Source organism: Symphalangus syndactylus, chromosome 6 (assembly GCF_028878055.3).
Source record: "Symphalangus syndactylus isolate Jambi chromosome 6, NHGRI_mSymSyn1-v2.1_pri, whole genome shotgun sequence".
In the NCBI taxonomy this organism is placed as follows: Eukaryota; Metazoa; Chordata; class Mammalia; order Primates; family Hylobatidae; genus Symphalangus; species Symphalangus syndactylus.
This window is the reverse complement of record NC_072428.2, coordinates 107,145,320-107,167,951: the sequence shown is the minus strand read 5'-3', so window position 1 is coordinate 107,167,951 and position 22,632 is coordinate 107,145,320. Positions and strand designations below refer to the sequence as shown.

The 22,632-nt window shown below is 41.3% G+C and overlaps 2 protein-coding genes across 10 annotated transcripts in view; one reads left to right on the top strand and one right to left on the bottom strand.

Annotated features, from left to right (window-relative positions):
• Positions 1-22,632, bottom strand: part of ST7 (suppression of tumorigenicity 7) — a 280,933-nt gene that overhangs the window by 242,761 nt on the left and 15,540 nt on the right. The window lies entirely within an intron of this gene.
• Positions 13,640-14,445, top strand: LOC129484921 (tropomyosin alpha-3 chain-like). Of its 2 annotated transcripts, none has more exons than XM_055283779.2 (2): positions 13,640-13,793; positions 13,926-14,445. In XM_055283779.2, exons 1-2 carry the CDS (start codon positions 13,699-13,701, stop codon positions 14,443-14,445), a joined length of 615 nt encoding a protein of 204 aa, XP_055139754.1. In that variant the 5' UTR covers positions 13,640-13,698. The 2 variants fall into 2 exon arrangements, with proteins under 2 accessions (XP_055139754.1, XP_055139755.1); XM_055283780.2 differs by having other exon boundaries at positions 13,696-13,830; positions 13,965-14,445.

Below are 22,632 nucleotides of genomic sequence, written 5' to 3'. Positions count from 1 at the left end.
AGCTGGAATCCATTTATTCTTACAGTGGCATCCTCAGAAAATGATTTATTATTTCTTGCTACCTAAATCCCTGAAAATGCTCTTGACTTAGTCCTTTCTGAAACTGAATTCTTCAGCTTTTTATTAGATTCTGGAAATTTTTCACTTTTCCTTAAAATAGAGTCAGTTTCTGTTGCTTACAAATAAAACCCCTTATCTTACATGATCACCACCTCTCAACTCATTGACTCTGCTTCAGTACCCCTCAACTCTCAATTCACCACCAGCCCTGTCTCCTCCCCTCCTTTCCACTTACAGTTAGAATGAAATGGCAGAATCATCCCACTTTCAACTAAAATAGACTCTACTCACACAACTCAGAACGCTCTTAGTGTTGAGAAATTCTGAAAATTAAAATTATCCCGCTGGGCGTCGTGGCTCACATCTGTAGTCCCAGCACTTTGGGAGGCCAAGATGGGTAGATCACTAGAGGTCAGGAGTTTGAGACCAGCCTGGCCAACATGGCAAAACCTCATCTGTACTAAAAATACAAAAATTAGCCAGGCATGGTGGTGCATGTCTGTAATCTCAGCTACTTGGGAGGCTGAGACAGAAGAATCGCTTGAACCTGGGAGGCGGAGGTTGCAATGAGCCAAGATCATGCTACTGCACTCCAGCCTCAGCAACAGAGCGAGACTCTGTCTCAAAATGAAATAAAGTAAAATAAAATAAATCACCAAAGTATTTATTTCCAAACTGGTTATGTCAGCTATTTGTGAAAAGCACAGAGTAGGAAATCTCTAGCAGGGATTTCCTTGCAGCTCATCTAAAATAGTTGCATAACACAAATTCTGATCACCTTTTCCTCTGATCCCACACAATCTCTATTATACCAGCTAACCTCAGTCAAACACAATTAATTATTCCTAACTTCATGAAAGAAGGGACCATGTCTCATCTCTGTATCCCCATGTGAGGCATGCTGAATTTGCTTGTTGAATTTGTTCAGAAAGTCAAACAAAAATTGCTTTATATTTTTTGATGTCACCATACTTCAAATGATGCGTACTCTGAGTTGTATGTGATGTTAACTATCCACTACTAGTACATTTGAGTGTGAAATGTCTGCTAAGCTTTTCTGTTCTTATTGAAATATCAAGAGGAAATTATGTGGGCCTACAAATTGCTTAATTATCTTGATACTTCTAACAAATTCATGAACTAGCCTAGGTCCAATTTCACACACATTTCAAAATGTCTGCAAATACCATATTACCCACATTAATTCTTCCCATCTCATCATTTTTTTTAGTAAATATCTTAAACTTAGAAGTTGGGAATTATATGGGTAAACAAAATGATCCAAACTTTTAAATTCTCATCAAATCCTACCCTAAATTTTACCCTTAAAAACATCTCATCAACAAGGTGAACATGAGTATCAATACCACTATACAATTCTCAAAGGTCAACAAGATGTGTTTTACCCCAAATTATGTAACTTTGTATGGGAGAGCCTCACAAATATATGGACAAGCACCATTTAGTGGTAAAAAGAATTACTCTGGATAAACAGTTACCATTGATGGTACAGCTAAATTACCTGCCAAGATCCAAATCATGGGCAGTTCTTATTCAGGATCCAATTTTTTAAACAAATTTAATAATCACGTCACGACTAAATCAAGGGTAATGCCAGTTCTAGGGTAAATATTAAGTCTGAATGGTCATGAGAACAGTCCAGATTGAGCTATTTTAACATCCTTGCATGAATCTGAAACCTGCAGTAGAGGGAAGCGAATGCCTATATTGAGCACTGACTCTGCACATGTGTTGGGCATATTTACATATGTTGTATCTCATTTAACCCTCACAGCAACAGGGTAAGAAAGTTATTAAAATCCCCACTGTACAAATGAGAAAACTGACCTTCACATATTAAATAATGTATCCTAAGTCATACAGACATTAAGCGATAGAGTCATCTCCTCATCTACCCCACCCCCCGCCATCTAACTATTACTGGGTCCTTGGGAAAAAATTAAGTAATACAATAGGAGAAGTGCACACAAACTCACTGAGCACTTAGTTTAGGGCACACGTAACTGACCCCAACACGGAAAAGAGAGATGCTCTATTGTATAACAGATAATCCCACAGACTTTGGGATTAACCAGACTGCTGCCATCTTAAAAGAAAGCAGAGCCTGTATTAGTCTATTTTCTGTTGCTCATAATAGAATACCTGAAACTAGGTAATTTATAAAGAAAAGGAATTTGTTTCTTACAGTTATGGAGGCTGAGAAATCTCAGATTGACAGGCCAAATCTGGGGATGTTTAAAGACTATCACAACAAGGGAGTCCTTTATAAATTATTCAGCCCAATTTCAAAAGTTTCTCTTCTTTCTCAGACAGACAGACAGACACACACACACACACACACACATAGCTGACGTAAATACGTGCAAACTGGAGCTAGCATTCAAACTGCTGCTTTCCAATAGACATGCTCTTTGTGGCAAGGTTTGTAAGGTTTCTTCAAGGCCTTACATCTTCACATAATTTGATCGATTCCACCTTAAGAACCGAAGGATGTGACAAATAGATGAGAGCTTAGCTTAATGAAAGAGGACATGACTTTGGAACCAAGAATGAGACCAAAAACTTTAAGTATGTAGTAACTGCTTAATATATTATTTGGATTTTCTTAAAGGTAGCAAGAAAGAGAAAGGGGTGAGAGGAGAATCAATTATAAAGGCGGGCCCACCTCTTCTTTCTCTTCCCCTTCCTACATGGTTCTAAAGTCATAGGTTGGGCCAAGCGAGGTAGGTATGTATGCTTGGGTGAAGACCGACAGTGGGGGTTGGCAGCGGCACTGAGACTCAGCAAGGTGAGGAGAGCATCAATGCATGGGGCAGCCCTGCTTAGGGTGTCATGGCCCAAGCAGAAAAATGAGGGCATAAGAACAGGGGGCAGGCTGCACGTGGTATCAGAGCCCAGTGTGTATAAGGAGGCATCCCCTAGGGGAAGGGGGATGGATGTAGAGGATAACAGGTGCTGGAGCCCAGACAATTGAGCAAGGCCTCTGAGGAGGATGCTCAGCATGTGGTTTCAAAACCCAAGCATGTGATATCAGAGCCAGAGTGATGTGAGGAGGCATGTTAAGAGATACTGGTTACATACAGATGGGTTAAGCAAATACGTAAATACATTAAGAATAATGTGACCTACATTTCCGATTTTCAGGAAACGAACAAATATGAAAAGAAGGAAACGGAGAGATTAGGTGAGGATCTGAGATATCAATATGAACTTATAATTTCAAGAGAGATAGATAAGAACTAGATATAAAAACAATATATGTGGCTGGGCACAGTGGCCCATGCCTGTAATCCCAGCACTTCGGGAGGCCAAGGCAGGCAGATCACCTGAGGTCAGGAGTTCAAGACCAGCTTGGCCAATATGGTGAAACCCCATCTCTACTCAAAATACAAAATTAGCTGGGCGTGGTGGCACATGCCTGTAATCCCAGCTACTTGGGAGGCTCAGGCAGGAGAATCGCTTGAACCTGGGAGGCAGAGGTTGTAGTGAGCTGAGACTGTGCCATCGCACTCCAGCCTCGGCAACAAGAGCGAAATTCTGTCTCAAAAACAAAAAAAAAAAACAATATACATGTAAAAGTGCATAGATCTCTATATGTATATATACATATATTCCCTTACTCTCCCCTGAGAGGACTGGGAACAGCAACTCCTCAATGGCAACAAGCATATCTTGTGCCCAGATCTTGGCTTCTAAATATTTTTCTCCACTAAAATGAAAAAGGGATCCTCAGAGAAACTGCTGATTCCAGGAATGGAACAGGAAAAGTACAAGATGAGACTGGGACGTGTTAGAAAGTAATCAAGTCCTCAAAGAATAACAGGGACATGTCAAAAGGATAGAGAAGTTAGCTTGAAGGGGCTTCCGTGGGCCAAATCTAGGACAATTTGAGTATTAATATAATGATAGTAAAAATAGGCTATATCCCACTGAATACAACAGAAAAGCAGGAATCTACACTGGTTTAAAGATCTAAATGGGGATGCTGAGGAAGGCGGATCACCGGAGGTCGGGAGTTCGAGACCAGCCTGACCAATATGGAGAAACCCCATCTCTACTAAAAATACAAAATTATCCGGGCATGATGGAGCATGCCTGTAATCCCAGCTACTCGGGAAGCTGAGGCAGGAGAATCACTTGAACCTGGGAGGCGGAGGTTGCAGTGAGCCAAGATTGCACCATTGCACTCCAGCCTGGGCAACAAGAGCGAAACTGTATCTCGAAAAAAAAAAAAAAAGAAGGAAGGAAGGAAGGAAGGAAAGAAGGACGGAAGGAAGGAGAAGGAGAAGGAGAATGAGAAGCAGCAGTAGCAGCAGAAGCAGCAGTAGCAGAAGTAATTGAATATAGTCATGCACCACATAACAACATATCCGTCAATGACAGACCACATGAAACAACAGTGCAAAATTATATACCAAAAGATTAAAGTGAAACTGAAAGGTTCCTATCACCTAATGATGTCGCAGCTATTGTAACATTGTAGCACAACTAATTACTCACTTTGTAACCTACTGCCAAGATTATATACCAAAAGATTAAAATGGAACTGAAAGATTCCTATCACCTAATGATTTTGCAGCCATTGTAACTGTAGCACAAATAATTACTCACTTTTGTAACCTACTGCGCTGCCAATTAAAGTTTAGCACATATAATTATGTACAGTACATTATACTTGAAAAGGATAATAAATGACTATATTCCTGGTTTATGTATTTACTACACTTTTATCATTATTTTAGAGTGTACTCCTACTTAGCTCACTGTAAAACAGCTTCAAGTAGGTCCTTCAGGAGGTATTCCAGAAAGGAGGGATTGTCATTAAGCAACACATGACTGTACATTAAGCGTCTGATAAAGAATTTACAGCTTCAAAGTGTCTCTACAAAAATACTTGTTATCTACAAAAGAGAACAGAATAACTTTATAATAGAGAATCCTCACAGACACCATCTTAATCAAGTAATCACAATGAGAATAATCAATAATGGGACCAAGAAAAATCATTTGCTACCTGATAGGATTCTATGAGAAAAACATAGCATCATCACAGCCAAGGGTACCTACATAACCTGAATTCAATCATGAGGAACCACTGAGGCCAGGTGCAGTGGTTCATACCTATAATCCTGGCATTTTGGGAGGCTGAGGTGGGAGCATCACTAAAGCCCAGGAGTTTGAGACCAGCCTAGGCAAAGTAGTGAGAACCCAGCTCTACAAAAATTACAAAAAAATTAGCTGGCTGTGGTGGCATGTGCCTGTGGACCCAGCTACTTGGGAGGCTGAGGGGGAGGATCACTTCAGCCTGGGAGGTCGAGGCTGCAGTGAGCCATGATCGCACTACTGCACTCCAGCCTGGGTGACAGAGCAAGATTGCCTATTAAAAAAAAAAAACAAAACTACTAAACAAATTCAAATTGAATGGTATTCTACAAAATAACTGGCATGTATTCATCAAAACTATCAAGGTCAAGGTCACTAAAGTTAAGGAAAAATTGAGGAACTTTTGCAGAAAAAAAGGAGTCTGGAGAGACATGGCAACTAAATGGAAGACATGATTGTGAACTGAATTATTTTGCTGTAAAGCATATTGTAACCATTGGCAAAACTTGCATAGAATCCAGAGAATTAGATGGTGTCACTGTACTAATTTCTGATTAACAAATCTAATTAATTTCTCATTTTGATGAGTATATTGTGGTTATTTTGAAGAACATCTTTGTTTGTATGAAATACACACTAAAGTATTTCAGAGTGATAAAGTACCACATCAGCATCTAATGGTTCTGGAAGAAAAAACTGTACTGTACTTTCGACTTTTCTACAAATTTGAAATTATTTTAAAATAACGATTTTAACTAAAAGGTAAGTGAGGAATGCTAGAGAGGCCTCCATATAGACTGCCAGCTGTTTCTTGTGACAACAGCAGCTGGAAGAGCTCAGCTTGTAGACAAACCTGCACTGAGGGGAAAAGACCCAGAGCACGTCAAAGTCCAGGGGCTTCCAAGCCAGGATGCACCGTCAAGCATCGAGTAAAATTCTGGAGGGAAAAGTGAAGCTCCTGTGAAGGAGCCATAGGACAAGGAGACTGAGGAGCCAATGGGGTAGATTGGTTATGTGGGATGTTTCGAATGTGGGATATTTGGAAGTGTTCGGACTCAGATAAACTACAGGTGTCTAACTTGCAGATGACTCACCTGGCCTCCATGACAACAAAAGTGAAGAATTTTTAAGGTGATCACGAATATGAATGCTGGGCGCCGTGGCTCACGGCTAGAATCCCAGCACTTTGGGAGGCGAGGTGGGCATATCATTTGAGGCTAGGAATTGGAGACGAGCCTGGCCAACATGGCGAAACTCCGTCTCTAATAAAAATGCAAAAAGTAGCTGGGAGTTGTGATGGGCGCCTGTAATCCCAGTTACTCGGGAGGCTGAGGCAGGGGAATTGCTTGAATCTAGGAGCCGGAGGTTGCAGTGAGCCGAGATCACAGCACTGCACTCCAGCCCATGTGACAGAGCGAGACTCTGTCTCCAAAAAAAAAAAAAAAAACAAACAAAACGAAAAACAAAAGAAAAAGAAAAAAGGAATATGAGCATGATAAATATGATAAAGTTACATTTAGTAAAGCATACTTTGAATGGAGCATGGTGTATGAAGGAAAGCAGTGCGTATCAAGCCAGAAACATGCAGTGGCGCTCACGGTAGAAGGCCTAGGATATTAGGTTTAGGTGTCTCTATTTTATTTGCTAGGCAATAGAAAGACATTAAAGAATTTGCAAGCAATATCCCAGCATATAGGATAGATTAGGAGAGATTAGAGGCAGGAAGACCAGTTGGGAGATTACTGTAATAAGATTATAAGTGTTGAAATAAAGGCAGAAGTAGGAAGCAAAGAGAGATTAAGGCAATACAAAGTTAATGGGATTTAGTAACTTAACGTATATAAAGGAAAGAACAGATGAAGACTATTAAGAGCCTTGAAGAGAAACTGCATTCTGTTAAAAGGAAGAGATGGAGCTACTAATCAATGTCTCAGTGAAAATATACAACAGGCAATTGAAAATGCAAACCTGGAAGTTGGGAGAGGACAGAAAGATCTCACTTTCATTTACACAAGCTTATTGAAAGATACAGCATAAGACAAGAAGACTGCTTATAAATGGAATCTTGAGAAATGCCTCTTGTTAGGGAAAGAGACAGTGAACAAAAAAATATTTCAATGAGTCAGAGAAAATGTCTTCTGCTAGTTATTTTCCATTTGTCCCTCCCCTTCCACTTTCCCTACTGCTTGCCCTAGGCTTCTGGTTGCGTTCAGCCAACGAAAGACCCCAACAGGGGATGAATAGGGTGGGAGAAGAATAGGCACAGAGCATTTTCTCCAGGCTCCCGAAGCACAGACTGGCTATGTCTCTCCACTGAAGGCCACAGCCTTTCCACATGGCTGCCTCCCCAGGTTTTAGAGCTGTGCCCAAGGATGGTAATGGCTCCCTTCTGCTGCTTGCTCCAGGGTACTGTGATATCGTTTGTTACCAATAAAACATTCTTTATTATTATCCTGCCAATACCTCTGTAAATAGCCTTTTATTAAATTCTCTTCAGTTGCCAATTTGAATGCATGATTTGGGCCAGGTGCAGTGGCTCACGCCTGTAATCTTAGCACTTTGGGAGGCCAAGGCAGGCAGATCACCTGAGCTCAGGAGTTTGAGACCAGCCTGGGCAACATAGCAAAACTCTGTCTCTACTAAAAATACAAAAAATTAGCTGGACCTGGTGGTGCACGCCTGTAGTCTCAGCTACTCGGAGGCGGAGGCACGAGAATTGCTTGAACCTGGGAGCTGTAGGTTGCAGTGAGCCAAGATTATGCCACTGCACTCCAGCCTGGGCAACAGAGCGAGACTGTAGATAGATTAGATAGATAGATTAGATAGATAGATAGATAGATAGATAGATAGATAGATAGATAGATAGATTAGATAGATTAGATAGCTAGATAGATAGATAGAATGTATGATGTTTCCTGCTAGGACCTGCATTTGAATACAGTGCCCTATCTTTGTCAGTCATAATAATCTCCCGAATGTATATTGAAGCATTTAATTTATCCCACTATCCCTAAACAAAGTTGTAGTCAACAGCCTTTTCTAGAATGTAATTGGTCCATTCTATCTTTGATCTCCTCTGTTGTCTTTCAATATTCTGGATTCTAAGATATCAGAAGTGGAATACATCCTCTCCAAATCCTGTGGAAGCTGGTGCCTCCTGGGAAAAGGAAATCAGGGGACATCAGAAAACTTCACACCTGCAAGTCAGGAAGCAACTTCTTTCTTATCTGGTAAAAGAGACATTGTTCCACAGACACTGGCCTGGCCTTCCTCAACTATGGTTCTTCTCTGAAAATGTCACATAAGTCTCCATGTTTTACCAAAGGATATGAGGCTAGCCAGAAGGATATGAGGCTGGCCCATGGAATGATTCAGCCAAGCTCAGCTGAGCAGATGACACTGAGAATGGTAAAAGCTCCACTGACCAGGCACAGGAGAGAAGTGAGAAATGAGAAGTAGAAGCCAAAGGAGGGCTCTGGAAATGTTACTGGGGTTATGAATTGTATCTCCTTTAAGAAATAACAGTATAGAAAGAAATTCCTTTCAAGTTTTACTGTTTTTGCAGGTATGGCCTGTGCTTCTTTAAAAATACCACCACTCGGCCAGGCGCGGTGGCTCACGCCTGTAATCCCAGAAATTTGGGAGGCCAAGGCTGGATGAATCATGAGGTCAAGAGATCGAGACCATCCTGGCCAACATGGTGAAACCCTGTCTCTACTAAAAATACAAAAAAATTAGCTGGGTGTGGTGGCACATGCCTGTAGTCCCAGCTACTTGGGAGGCTAAGGCAGGAGAATTGCTTGAACCTGGGAGGCGGAGGTTGCAATGAGCCGAGATCGTGCCACTGCACTCCAGCCTGGCAAAAGAGCGAGACTTTGTCTCAAAATAAAAAAATATATAAAAACATAAAAAAATACTACCACTCTTTGACTGATCTGTCTGACCCAGCACAAATGAGATTATATTTACAAGGCAGAAGCTCTGTGGGTGCCTTTCTTCCTTCCCACCCCTCTCTCAACTGAATGCAGCTCTCCAGCAAGACCTGCCTCCGCATCAAAGGAGTGCCAATAAACAGGAAGCATTCTTCCCAGAGAAACATACCAGAAATCCATTTATTGAAACCCACAACATCTGCATTTTTTGCGGTACAGTCACACTTTTACAAGAGTAGTTTGGAATATAATGGCTACACCTTACTTACTTAGTGGGGTCAATAAAATTAGATTATTACATGGAAAGAAAATTACGAATGCATCATGTACACAGAATCAGAATGTTAGAACAGGGCCCTTGGAGAACAGAGTCTAGACATTTTAATGGTCCTCAGAATATCTGACATTACTTAAGCAAAAGAAAAACAAATTAATTGGTAGCCAAAGTGAGCAACTGATTATAACTATCATAATCTCAGATTCCAGATTTTTATTTTCATCACAAAAAGCCTCCTTATTCTAACTGACTTTAGAGTGGAGGCTAAAACTAATCTCTTAAAATGAATAGATAGTATTTTGAAAGACCTATATAATTGGAAATGAAAATTAAAATAACAATGTCATTTAACACTCATCAAACTAGCAAGAATGTTGAAGTGGGGTAACATCAAAACTAGTGAAGATGTTGAGAAAGAAGAGTTTGCATCTATTACTGGTGAGGTATATAATGGTACAACCATGTGGTAAACTGAATCATTATTCCTAATTCTTCACACCCTCCCTGTACTAGAATTCTAATCCACATCGTTGCCAGATAACTTTGCAGTACCATTCACGAGAATATACAGAATATATTGCCCTACCTCACAGATGTTGGGCTTGGCCTTGTGACAAGCTGGGGTCCACGAAATGTGAGCAAAAATGACAGCGAGTCAGTTCTATGTATGGCCCACATGAGGTTTTACATATTTCCACTTGGCTTCTTTTGCTTCTGCCACTTTCCATGAGGAAAACATGTCCTAGGTAGCTGTTAGTCCAAGAGAATGAGAGACATGGAGCAGACCTGAACCCAACCTCAATCCAACCTGCAGACTGGAGCTCAGAGCCTGAAGTCCAGAATCCTGCCCAGCTAATTTTTGTTGCAATCTACCCACAGGTTGACAGGGAAAAATAAATACTTACTATATTAAACCACTGAGTTTTGAACTTGGGGTCTTTTGGGGTTTGTTGTTGTTATTGTTGTTGTTTGAGAGAGTCTTGCTCTGTCACCCAGGCTGGAGTGTAGTGGCGTGATCTCGGCTCACTGCAAACCCTGCCTCCTGGGTTCAGGCGATTCTCTCCCTCAGCCTCCCACGTAGCTGAGATTTCAGGCTCCTGCCACCATGCCCGGCTATTTTTTTTGTATGTTTTAGTAGAGAAGGGGTTTCACCATGTTGGCCAGGCTGGTCTCGAACTCCTGACCTCAGGTGATCTGCCCACCTCGGCCTCCCAAAGTGCTGGGATTACAGGTGTGAGCCACTGTGCCCAGCCTTGTTTCTTTTAATGTAGCATCACTACAGCAATCTCTGACTGAGACAACCATTCTGTAAAGGAATTTGGCAATACCCAATAAAGTTGAAGATGTTCATATGGCCCAGCAAAGGGCACTTCCAAGTATGTGTCCTAAAGCAGTGGTTCTCAGACCAATCAGATCTAATATTTCCTTTTAAAGGAAATTATTTGAAACACCCTTTTTCTATTCTATAACAAACATAATAGATAATCTACCTAACACATATAAATTTCAAAGAAAAAAAAAAAAGGCTGGGCATGGTGGCTCATGCCTGTAATCCCAGCACTTTAGGAGGCCAAGGCGGGCAGGAGTTCGAGACCAGTCTGGCCAACATGATGAAACCCTGTCTCTAGTAAAAATACAAAAATGAGCCAGGTGTGGAGCCAGGCACCTGTAATCCCAGCTACTCGGGAGACTGAGGAAGGAGCATCACTTGAACCCGGGAGGTGGAGGCTGCAGTGAGCCAAGATCATGCCACTGCACTCCAGCCTGGGAGACAAAGTGAGACTCCATCTCACAAAAAAAAAAAAAAAAAAAAAATTGTTTTCAAAAAACCCCCATAATATCTGATATGGTTTGGCTGTGTCCCCATCCAAATCTCATCTTTAATTGTAGCTCCCATAATCCTCACATGTCATGGGAGGGACTTAGTGGGAGGTAATTGAATCATGGGGGTGGGTTTTTCCCATGCTGTTGTGATAGTGAATGAGTTTCACGAGATCTGTTGGTTTTATAAAGGGCAGTTCCCCTGCACACACTGTCTTGCCTGCCACCATGTAAGACATGCCTTTGCTCCTCCTTCGCCTTCTGCGATGACTATGAAGCCTCCTCAGCCATGTGGAACTGTGAGTCCATTAAACCTTTTTCTTTATAAATTACCCAGTCTCCGGTATTTCTTCACAGTAGTATGAAAATGGACTAATGCAATAGCCTAACTAAAATATGAAAAAAATACATAAAATATTATTTATAATCAGGGCAGAATTGAGATTAGGCAAGCAAGGTGCTTAGGGTGCAAAATTTAAGCAGGCAAAGTAGTGAAAGTGCTGAACCTGCACTTGCAGGACACTTGCATTTGTATCTCCTCAAATTTTGCACCTAAGCAACCTCATTTGCCTCACCTTAGTCCTGGCCCTATTTAGAATAATATAATTATATTAAAAATGCAAATTTTTTCATGACTTTGGTAGAGGATTTAATGAAGTAAACAGACATTTGCACCCCTATATACTGTCATCATGAATGCAAAACCTACAAATGCAGGATGATACAAGTGTATTACTTTGTTCAGAACTTTTACCAAGTTCTGAACAAAGTAAACTCTTCCCTCAATGTGCATGGTAGTTTAAATTCAAAAAAAAAAGGCCGGGGGCAGTGGCTCACGCCTGTAATCCTAGCACTTTTGGAGGCCGAGGTGGGCGGATCACGAGGTCAGGAGATTGAGACCATCCCGGTTAACACGGTGAAACCCCGTCTCTACTAAAAATACAAAAAAATTAGCTGGGCGTGGTGGCGGACGCCTGTAGTCCCAGCTACTCGGGAGGCTGAGGCAGGAGAATGGCATGAACCCAGAGGGCAGAGCTTGCAGTGAGCCGAGATCGCGCCACTGCACTCCAGCCTGGGTGACACCGTGAGGCTCTGTCTCAAAAAAAAAAAAAAAAAAAAAAAAAAGCATATACTAAAACCATGCCAAAAATACTTTGGTTTTATACGCAAAATGGAGGTTCTAGAGTCGGATCATTATACAAAGAATTTTTAAGTACAAGAATACCTGAGGGGGATATTTAAAAATTATATGGGAGAAAAGCAGACACACACATCACAGGTCATCATACATCCTTTGTCCTCACCCTCTCTCAATGTCAGTAAGGCTCTCCCAATCAATAATTGAAAATATCCCTCCTGCTGGCATTTTCTGAAGAAAAAAGAAATACGTAAAAATTTAAAAAATAAAATGTCCCCCACAAATTTCCAAACTTTCCCTAGTTGATCCCATTACTATTGATAACACTTTCCCTTGATAAATCAAATACATGTGTAAAGAGGTCCATGCAGCATTAATTTATCTATTTATGGTAAAATGGATATGCCATGGTATACTCATGCAATGAAATACCATATAACAATTAAATTAACTATATCTACAACATGGGAAGATGTCATAAACATAATGTTTGATAATAGAAACAAGTTGAAGAAGAGTATGGGCAGTAGTCTATCATGTACATTTTTAAAACTCACGAAATAACTATACATTGTTCATGAATACATTAAATACGTGGGAACAATACCAACTTCAGGACAATGGTTACCAATAAAGAAAAAATGTAGGGAAAGGGATGTAGGAGTAGCTTTACCTGTCTAGGTAACAGCTTATTTTTAAAAACAGAGAGGCCAGGAGCAGTGCTCACACCTGTAATCCCAACACTTTGGGAGGCCAAGGCCGTAGCATCGCTTGAGCCCAGGAGTTTGAGGTCAGCCTGGGCAACATGGGGAGACCCCATCTCTACAAAAAATTAAAAAGTAGTCTGACATGGTGACACACACCTGTAGTCGCAGCTACTCAGGAGACTGAAATGGAAGGATTGCTTCAGCCTGGGAGGTCAAGGCTGCAATAAGCCATGATTGTGCCACTGCACTCCAGCCTGGGTGATAGTGCAAGAGCTTGTCTCAACCAATCAATAAAGAGAGAGAGAGAGACAGAGGACAAAAAATATACAAGATGAGCCTAGAACATCTTGTGGTGCTAAAAACTAAGGAAATTCTCAAAAGAAAAACCCATTATCATGGGAGTATGTCAAAGGAACACAGAAGCCAAGCAGCAGAGCTCTCAATGGGCCAAAACTGGAAAAATGTGAACAATGAAATTAAGTAATATTGGATTGTAACCTGTATAAAATAAATATCCATGAATCCATACTGATATAAAGGAATGAATAAGTGAATAAATAAATGGGGGAGGGAGAGGAGGCTGCAATGCCGATCGGAGGAGGCAGGAACCGGAGTGCGAGCAGTAGCTGAGTGGGCACCATGGCTGGGATCACCACCATCGAGGCAGTTAAGGGCAATATCCAGGTTCTGCAGCAGCAGGCAGATGATACAGAGGAGCGAGCTGATCGTCTCCAGTGAGAAGTTGAGGGAGAAAGGTGGTCCCGGGAACAGGCTGAGGCTGAAGTGGCCTCCTTGAACAGTAGGATCCAGCTGGTTCATGAGAAGCTGGACCATGCTCAGGAGCGCCCAGCCACTGCCCAATAAAGGCTGGAAGAAGCGGAAAAAACTGTTGATGAGAGTGACAGAGGTATGAAGTTTATTGAAAACCAGCCCTTAAAAGATGAAGAAAAGATGGAACTCCAGGAAATCCAACTCAAAGAAGCTAAGCACATTGCAGAAGAGGCAGATAGGAAGTATGAAGAGGTAGCTCATAAGTTGGTGATCATTGAAAGAAACTTGGAACGCACAGAGGAACAAGCTGAGCTGGCAGAGTCCCGTTGCCGAGAGATGGATGAGCAGATCAGACTCATGGACCAGAATCTGAAGTGTCTGAGTGCTGCTGAAGAAAAGTACTCTCAAAAAGAAGACAAATATGAGAAAGAGATCAAGATTCTTACTGATAAATTCAAGGAGGCAGAGACCCATGATGGGTTTGCTGAGAGATTGGTAGCCAAGCCGGAAAAGACAGTTGAAGACCTGGAATATAAACTCAAATGCACCAAAGGACAGCTCCTCTGTACACAAAAGATGCTGGTCCAGACTCTGCTTGGCCTGAATGAGATGTAGAACGCCCAGTCCCACCCTGCTGCTGCTCCTCCCTCTGACCCTGACTCTGCCTGAGGCCAGCCAGCCTGAAGCTGACCTTTAACTGAGGGCTGATCTTTAACTGGAAGGCTGCTTTCCCCTTTTGCCTCTCGCTCCTCCTCTGTGTCTTTTTCCCCAAACTGTCTCTGCCTCTTCCCGGAGATTCCAGCTGGGCTAGAGGCTGAGCACCTTTGGAAACAACATTTAAGGGAATGTGAGCACAATGCATAATGTCTTTAAAAGGCATATTGTGATGTATGCAATTGTAATTACCTTTTTTGTTGTTTTGTAGCAACCATTTGTAAAACATTCCAAGTAATTCCACAGCCCTGAAGCAGCAATCTAATCCTTTTCTCACTTTTGGAAGGTGACTTTTCAGCTTAATGCATATTGCCCGCTCCATAGTGAAGAAAAGGTATAGGCCTGCCTTACTGAGAGCTAAACAGAGCCCAGGGAAAGACTCCACTATGGGAAACCTCATTGCTCTGTACAAAGTACCAGCTAAACCAGAAAGGTGATTCCAGGAGGAGTTAGCCAAATAACAACAAAAACAAACAAACAAAAATGTGCTGTTCAAGTTTTCAGCTTTAAGATACCTTTGGACAACATTATTTCTTTTTTCTTCTTTTTTTTTCATTAGAATTGACCAAATTAAGATGGTAAGACCTCTGAGACCAAATTTTTGTCCCATCTCTAGCCCCTCCCAACTGCTTACACAATGGATCATGTGACCCTTATGTTGAGGTGACCACTTAATTGCTTTCCTGCCTCCTTGAAAGAAAGATGATTATGTTTTTGCCACTGATTCAGCCATGTGAAACTCATCTCATTATCCTTTCCGGGTTTGAAGCTGCTGTCTCTAAAAGTGCCATCTCATTGTGCTTTGTATCAATCAGTGCTGCAGAAACTTGAATAGCTTATGTACAAAACTTTTTAAATTTTATATTATTTTTAAACTTTGCTTCTTTGGGTTTGTGGCACCCTGGCCATCCCACCTGGCTGTGACAGCCTCTGCAGTTTGTGGGCTGGCAGTTTACTGATCTTTTAAAGTTTCTTTCCCTACTGAGTCCCCATTTCCTGGTAAGGTTTCTAGGAGGTCTGTTAGGTGTACATCCTGCAGCTTACTGGCTTAAAATGTACTCTCCTTTGATGTGGTCTCTTTGGGTCCAATTGGGAGAAAGAGAAATCAATAGTGCAACTGTTTTGATACTGAATATTGACAAATGTCTTTTTGAAATAAAGAACCAGTCCCTACAAAAAATAAAAAAATACATAAATGGGAGAGAAGAGACAAATCTCCCATGCAGAAGAATTCAAAATAATTGATATAGAACACTACCTTTGAGGTGGGTGAAAGGGTGAATATACAAACAGGTAATGACCAGACCATATATAAAAATAGAACTCTGACTCACAACCTGCAACAACCAGTCCAGAAAGCCAAACCACAATGCTACGGACTGAATATTTATGTCACTCCAAAATTCATACATTGAAGCCTAATTCCTACTGTGATGGTACCTGGAGCTGGGGCTTTTGGGAGGTAATTAGGTCATGAAGATGGAGTGCTTTGTAAATGAGATTAGTTCCCTTATAAGAAGAGACACGAGAAAGCTTGCTTCCTCTCTCTGCTCTCTTCCATGTGAGGACACAAGGAGAAGGCCATCTGCAAACCAGGAAGCAAGCCCTCCAGACACAGGATCTTCCAGTCCCTTAATCTTGCACTTCCCAGCCTCCAGAACTGTAAGTAATAAATGTTTGTTGTTGAAGCCACTGAGCCCTATGGTATATTTGTTAGAGTAGCCTAAACTGACTAAGCACAAAACTTATGTGACAATTAGCCCAACAGTCAGGACTTGAACAGTAACTTACAGCTTCCCTAATTTCTGTACCCACTTTTAAGACTTGCTGGAGAAAGCAAAATATGTACCACTAATCAATAACACAGGATGTTCCACCCTCTCCATGTCAGCAGCCTCCAAACAGGGCCTACCTGGAGCTTTCCCTTTTTTCTATAATATAGCTTTTCTTTTTTTGTTGTTTTTGTTTTGTTTTGTGTTTTGCGACGAAGTTTCGCTCTTGTTGCCCAGGCTGGAGTGCAATGGCGCGATTTCGGCTCACCGCAACCTCCGCCTCCTGGGTTCAAACGATTCTCATGCCTCAGCCTCCCGAGTAGCTGAGATTACAGGCATGCGCCACTACGCCTGGCTAATTTTGTATTTTTACTAGACACAGGGTTTCTCCATATTGGTCAGGCTGGTCTCAAACTCCCGACTTCAGGTCATCCGCCCACCTCGGCCTCCCAAAGTGCTAGGATTATAGGCATGAGCCACCATGCCCAGCCGCTTTCCCTTTTTTCTACAATAAAGCATTCCTACTCCTCTGACTGCCTCCGAGTTTCCACCAAACACGAGTGATGATGGCTGACTCCTTTGTTATGGGAGGCTTTGAATAAATAGCCTTTACTTGTTCTCATTTAGATGGTCCTCATTTATTTCCACAAGAGGAAACAAAGCTTCATTCCTTAAGTGTGGCCTGTGCAAAGCGAACTCCTTCCCAAGAGCACAGTATGAGGAAGTAAAGGGTAACTTTACAGTGAAGAAACCTGATCAACACTATCTCTGCCAGGGGATCAAGGTCAATATCAACAGTGATAAGTCAAGTTGACATTATGTCGTGACAAAAATGGCACTTGACCTCTGTGGTCTTCCTCCCAAAAACTCAAAATCCCAGAAAATCATAAGAATATCAAACAAATCTCAATTAAGCGATAGTCTAAAAAATTCTTGACCGGTACTTCTCAAAATTGTTAAGGTTATCAAAACGAGGAAAGTCTGAAAAACTGCCACATCCAAGAGGATTGTAGGGAGATATGATACTCCTCAAAATTGTAAAGTTATCAAAAACAAAGAAAGTCTGAAAAACTGCCACATCTAAAAGGGTTCTAAAAAATAGTTTTTTTGAAAAAGAGAAAGCAATATGAGCACTTGTGGCAAAATGTTAACAAACGTTAAATACGGATGATGGGTCACCCCACTGTTACTATACATTATTTCCTGTCCCTTTCTATACAGGTAAAATATATCAGAATTTCAATTATTTTTAATCCTTCAAAATGAACTCCAATTTAACCCCAACAGATTCTAGCTTTTCCCTCTTTTTCACCCTCCCATCTGTCACACTGACAGTTTTCTGAAGGGACCAAGCAGATGCACATTCTCACATTCTCCAAGCAGCCTGGGAATTCCTAAAGTTATTCCAGTAACTACCACTACGATTTGAAAGCTTTCTCTCATCCCTTTGTTTTGGTATTTATTTCTCCTTTGTGCTCTACACATTTTACTTTGGATTAGAGTTAGTTTTGTGCCCATTTTTCTTTCCCTGAGTGCTCAGTATCTCAAGATACTGAAGACAGGGACCATGTCTTGGTCATCATTCCATTCCTCTACACCCGCACCAAGCACTGTGACTTGCTAATAGTATGACTCAATGAATTTATTATTCGATTGTAAGAGAAAAGAGGTTCAACATAAAGTCCTTTTCTAAGCCAGGCATGGTGGCGCACACCCGTAGTCTAACTAATCAGAAGGTTGAGGCAGAAGGATTGCTTGAGCCCAGGAATTCGAGTCCAGCACGGTCAACATATTAAGACCCTGTATCAAGTAGAAGCAAAAAGAAGAAGGAAGAAGGAAGAAGGAGGGAGGGAGGGAGGGAGGGAGGAAAGGAAGGAAGGAAGGAAGGAAGGAAGGAAGGAAGGGAGGGAGGGAGGGAGGGAGGGAGGGAGGGAGGGAGGGAGGGAGGGAAAGAGGGAGGGGGGAGGGGAGGGGGGAGGGGAGGGGAGGGGAGGGGAGGGGGAGGAGAATTTGTAAAACAAAACAAAGTGAATATTAGAAAAAAAATTTAAGTCCTTTTTTATAGTGCAACGAATCAGTATGAACAAAATCTGAGAAATGATTAATGAAATTTGGCTTTGAAATTACCAATGAGGTTTAAGAAGTTCCAGGAAAATTATGAAAGCAGGTAACAGAATACAAAGAGTTAAGGAGTAAAGTTAAGAAATAGATAACATAAGCTTATTCATTGAGACCAGGAGTGGAGCTCCTCATGCTGCTATCATATTTCACCCCAAAATTGAATGGAAACAGAAAACATACAGAGGACATACATGTAACTATGAAAATGAAGAACAGATGCATTTAAAAAGAACTATCAGTCTAGAAACTGACTTAAGAGAAAAAGCTGATTGAGTTAGACACCAAGAAGTACAAAACAAAGTCGATATTATAGTAGGAGCTACAACAGTAACTACAAGTAAATATCTAAAACATATTGAGCACTAGAAAGTGCTGGCACTGGTTAAGGCTATTTTCACAGTATCTCATTTAATCCTCCTAACAGTCCTATCAGGTACTCACCGTTATTATGCTCAGTTATAAACAAGGTAACTAGCGTTAAGATCACAGAACTGGTAAATGACTGTTGACCTTTTTGCTAGAATGTGGTAAGGGTGCCATCATTTTTTATCACAGGTCAGTAATTCAAGAATGGAAAGGCTGGACACAAGTAGCAGAAAGGTCCACTGGGAATGGACCCGCTAGAGCTGTAGACCTGCCTCTGGGATGCTGACCTGCACAGGCTGCCTGACTAAATTCACTCCTTAATGTTCACAACAATAGGAACTGGTAAGACAGGGAGAGGCGACAGTGGTCCTAAGCACCAGGAGCCAGAAGTGAGAGTAGTGCAACTGGAGCACTCAAAGGCAGAACTGGTCATTAATGGCCACCACTGCGGGTATGTGACCCCTACCGAACTCTGCAGGGGAATGGGGTCTTCCAGAACAGGCTCAGAATTACTACCTATTCACACCAATATATCCTTCATCCTACACATCTAGGAGAACATTGCTTGAGAAACCCAGGTTTATATGAGTTATTTTGTAATTAGTGGCAAAAAAAATAAAAGATAGAAACTCACAAATAGCAAAGTGAATCATTTGATATTTTGTAACACTTTATCACATATATCAAGGGGTTTGATTTCCTAACCTCCATTTTATTTCTGAAAGTAACAAGTGATACATTAACTTTTTATTGATTTGAAAATTTTACATCCTATTTTGGATAATTTGCTACATCCTGTGGTAAGTAAACTAGGACAGAGAATCACAGGCATACAACATTGTGCTGCAAGAAGCAATAGTTATTTGTTCTCCAGTGCCTCTAAGAAAAGGGTGAAAGCAATGTGCCAGGACTAGAAGGGAGCTGCTTTCAATTAAATGCAAGGTGAAAATAATGTCACTTCACAAACACAGCTGGGCTTCCTGCCTAGGAGGGTATGCTTTGCTTAAACTACTTAAAATCTGCAGTAAGTAAATTGATTTGAAAGGATTGACATTATCTGTCTAGCTGCCATATTTTCATCTTCTGGGTGACCAGTCAATACTAAAAAGAGATTTCCATAAAGCCAAGTATGAATAGCATTCACTTATGAACACCATGTTTTTAATGAAATGCAACATACATTATCGGCTGGGCACAGTAGCTCATGCCTGTAATCCCAGCACTTTGGGAGGCCAAGGCAGGCAGATCACCTGAGGCCAGGAGTTCAAGACCAGCCTGGCCAACATACTGCAACGTCGTCTCTACTAAAAGTACAAAAATTAGCCAGGTGTGGTGGCAGGTGCCTGTAATCCCAACTACTCAGGAGGCTGAAGCCTGAGAATCACTTGGGAGGTGGAGGTTGCAGTGAGCCAAGATCATGCCACTGCATTCCAGCCCTGGCGACAGAGGAAGACTCCTATCTTAAAAAAAAAAAAGAAAAAGAAAAAGAAAAAAGCAACATATATTATGGAAATAATAAATGTCTGCAACAAATAAGTGTAATCCACTAAAAAAGATACTGTCTTAATGTCTACATATTTTTATATCTTTTGTTTTTGCAGGGGTTACAGACAGAAGAAAACATGTTAAAATTGACCTTGCCGGGCACGGTGGCTCACGCTTGTAATCCCAGCACTTTGGGAGGCCGAGGAGGGCGGATCACGAGGTCAGGAGATCGAGACCACAGTGAAACCCCGTCTCTACTAAAAATACAAAAAATTAGCCGGGCATGGTGGCGGGCGCCTGTAGTCCCAGCTACTTGGAGAGGCTGAGGCAGGAGAATGGCGTGAACCCGGGAGGCAGAGCTTGCAGGGAGCCGAGATCGCGCCACTGCACTCCAGCCTGGGTGACAGAGCGAGACTCCGTCTCAAAAAAAAAAAATGGACCTTATATTTTATTTCTAGGTCATGTTGATTTCTAGAAAGTGAGCTGGGTATGAACCAATAGCCAGGTGGGCATGAACCAATGAACCACATTCAAGACATGATAGGGGAAAATCTCTTGCCTGTGACCACTACTACACAACTACATTTCCCCTGCTAGATCCAACCTGCTCATCACTACACTTATAAATATCATTTAAGTTTTCTCTTTGGACTGAGCAATAATAAATCTTTGTTTTATCTTAGCAGCTGACCATATTTCATGCAAACTTTGAATTTAGGTCCTCTTTAGCCCCAACAGTAATGTGTTGTTTGTCTTATCTTTGTCAAATATCTTATTACTTTTCATCACATTTATTCTCATGGTTAAAACTGAAAACATTCATTCAAGAATCATAGTTCCTTCAACTGTCCTTTAAACGCTACTAGAAATTGTTACATTATTTTCTATAGATAAGCAACTAAAAAAACAGTGTACAAAACATGTATAGGAATACTTTTTAAAAAAATTTTTATTATACTTTAAGTTCTGGGATACATGTGCAGAACGTGCAGGTTTTTTACACAGGTATACATGCGTCGTGATGGTTTGCTGCACCCATCAACGTGTCATCTAGGTTTTAAGCCTCACGTGCATTAGGTATTTGTCCTAATGCTCTCCCTCCCCTTGCCCCCCACCCCTCGACAGGCTCCGGTGTGTGATGTTCCCCTCCCTGTGTCCATGGAATTTTTTTTTTTTTTTTTTTTGAGACAGAGTCTCACTCAGTCGCCCAGGCTGGAGTGCAGTGGTGCAATCTCAGCTCACCGCAAGCTCCGCCTCCCGGGTTCACACCATTCTCCTGCCTCAGCCTCCCGAGTAGCTGGGACTACAGGCGCCCGCCATTATGCCCAGCTAATTTTTTTGTATTTTTAGTAGAGACAGGGTTTCACCGTGTTAGCCAGGATGGTCTCGATCTCCTGACCTCGTGATCTGCCCGCCTCGGCCTCCCAAAGTGCTGGGATTACAGGCGTGAGCCACCGCGCCCGGCCGTCCATGGAATATTTCTATAGCCTAAACTAAGTCTGCATATCTTTGCTCTAACTTAATTGATGTTATGTTGCCATCACTTCTGTGCTTTCCCTCCAAAAACAGAATTTGCTTGTTCAAATAATGTAAGAGAAAGAAAAAGTTTTCTCTTAGGATAATAACTTTGATTAGATTTGCTATAAGATTTTTAAGATTCCATTTCAGATTTTTATTGAATGCTAAAGCATATACAACTTCCAGTTTGGGGAAAGAACGACTGGGCAGCAAATTTCTAATATTTCAAAATTGTAATTTAGCTTCTCATGCTTCATCTCTCAAATGTAAGGGTACAATTTAAAACACTTTCCTTAAAAAGCCTTATGAAAACAGCCAAATATTATATTTCTGCAACATAAATAAGCTAAGACAAAAATTCCTCTCTAAACCATGCCAACTCTGTGCCTGAACTGAGAAAAGTATAATTTGTTTTATTTTGCTTTAAATACAAGATACCAATGATAGAAGATAGAAATTCTACACAAATAACATACACACGCTCCCCAACCCAAGCCCCAGGGAAAAGTGCAAACTAGATCCCACTAGTTCTTATTATGTAACACTATACAAATCTAAACACATGTCACAGAAAGAGAATCAATAGAGTGGAGTGGGTGTAATAAATTGCAAAACACCCCAAGAGCATTATTTTATTAGCTCTATTAGGAATGTTCGATAAACAGGGTCTATCAAATGAAAAGACCCAATTTGTAGGGAAGTAAATTTCATTCTCATTCCCAAGACAGAGTCCAGAAACTGGAAAAGCTTAACAGAGAGAAGAACTGTAAGCATTCTACTATTACCTGTCACTAATAAAATAATACTTCAGAATGGTATTAACAAC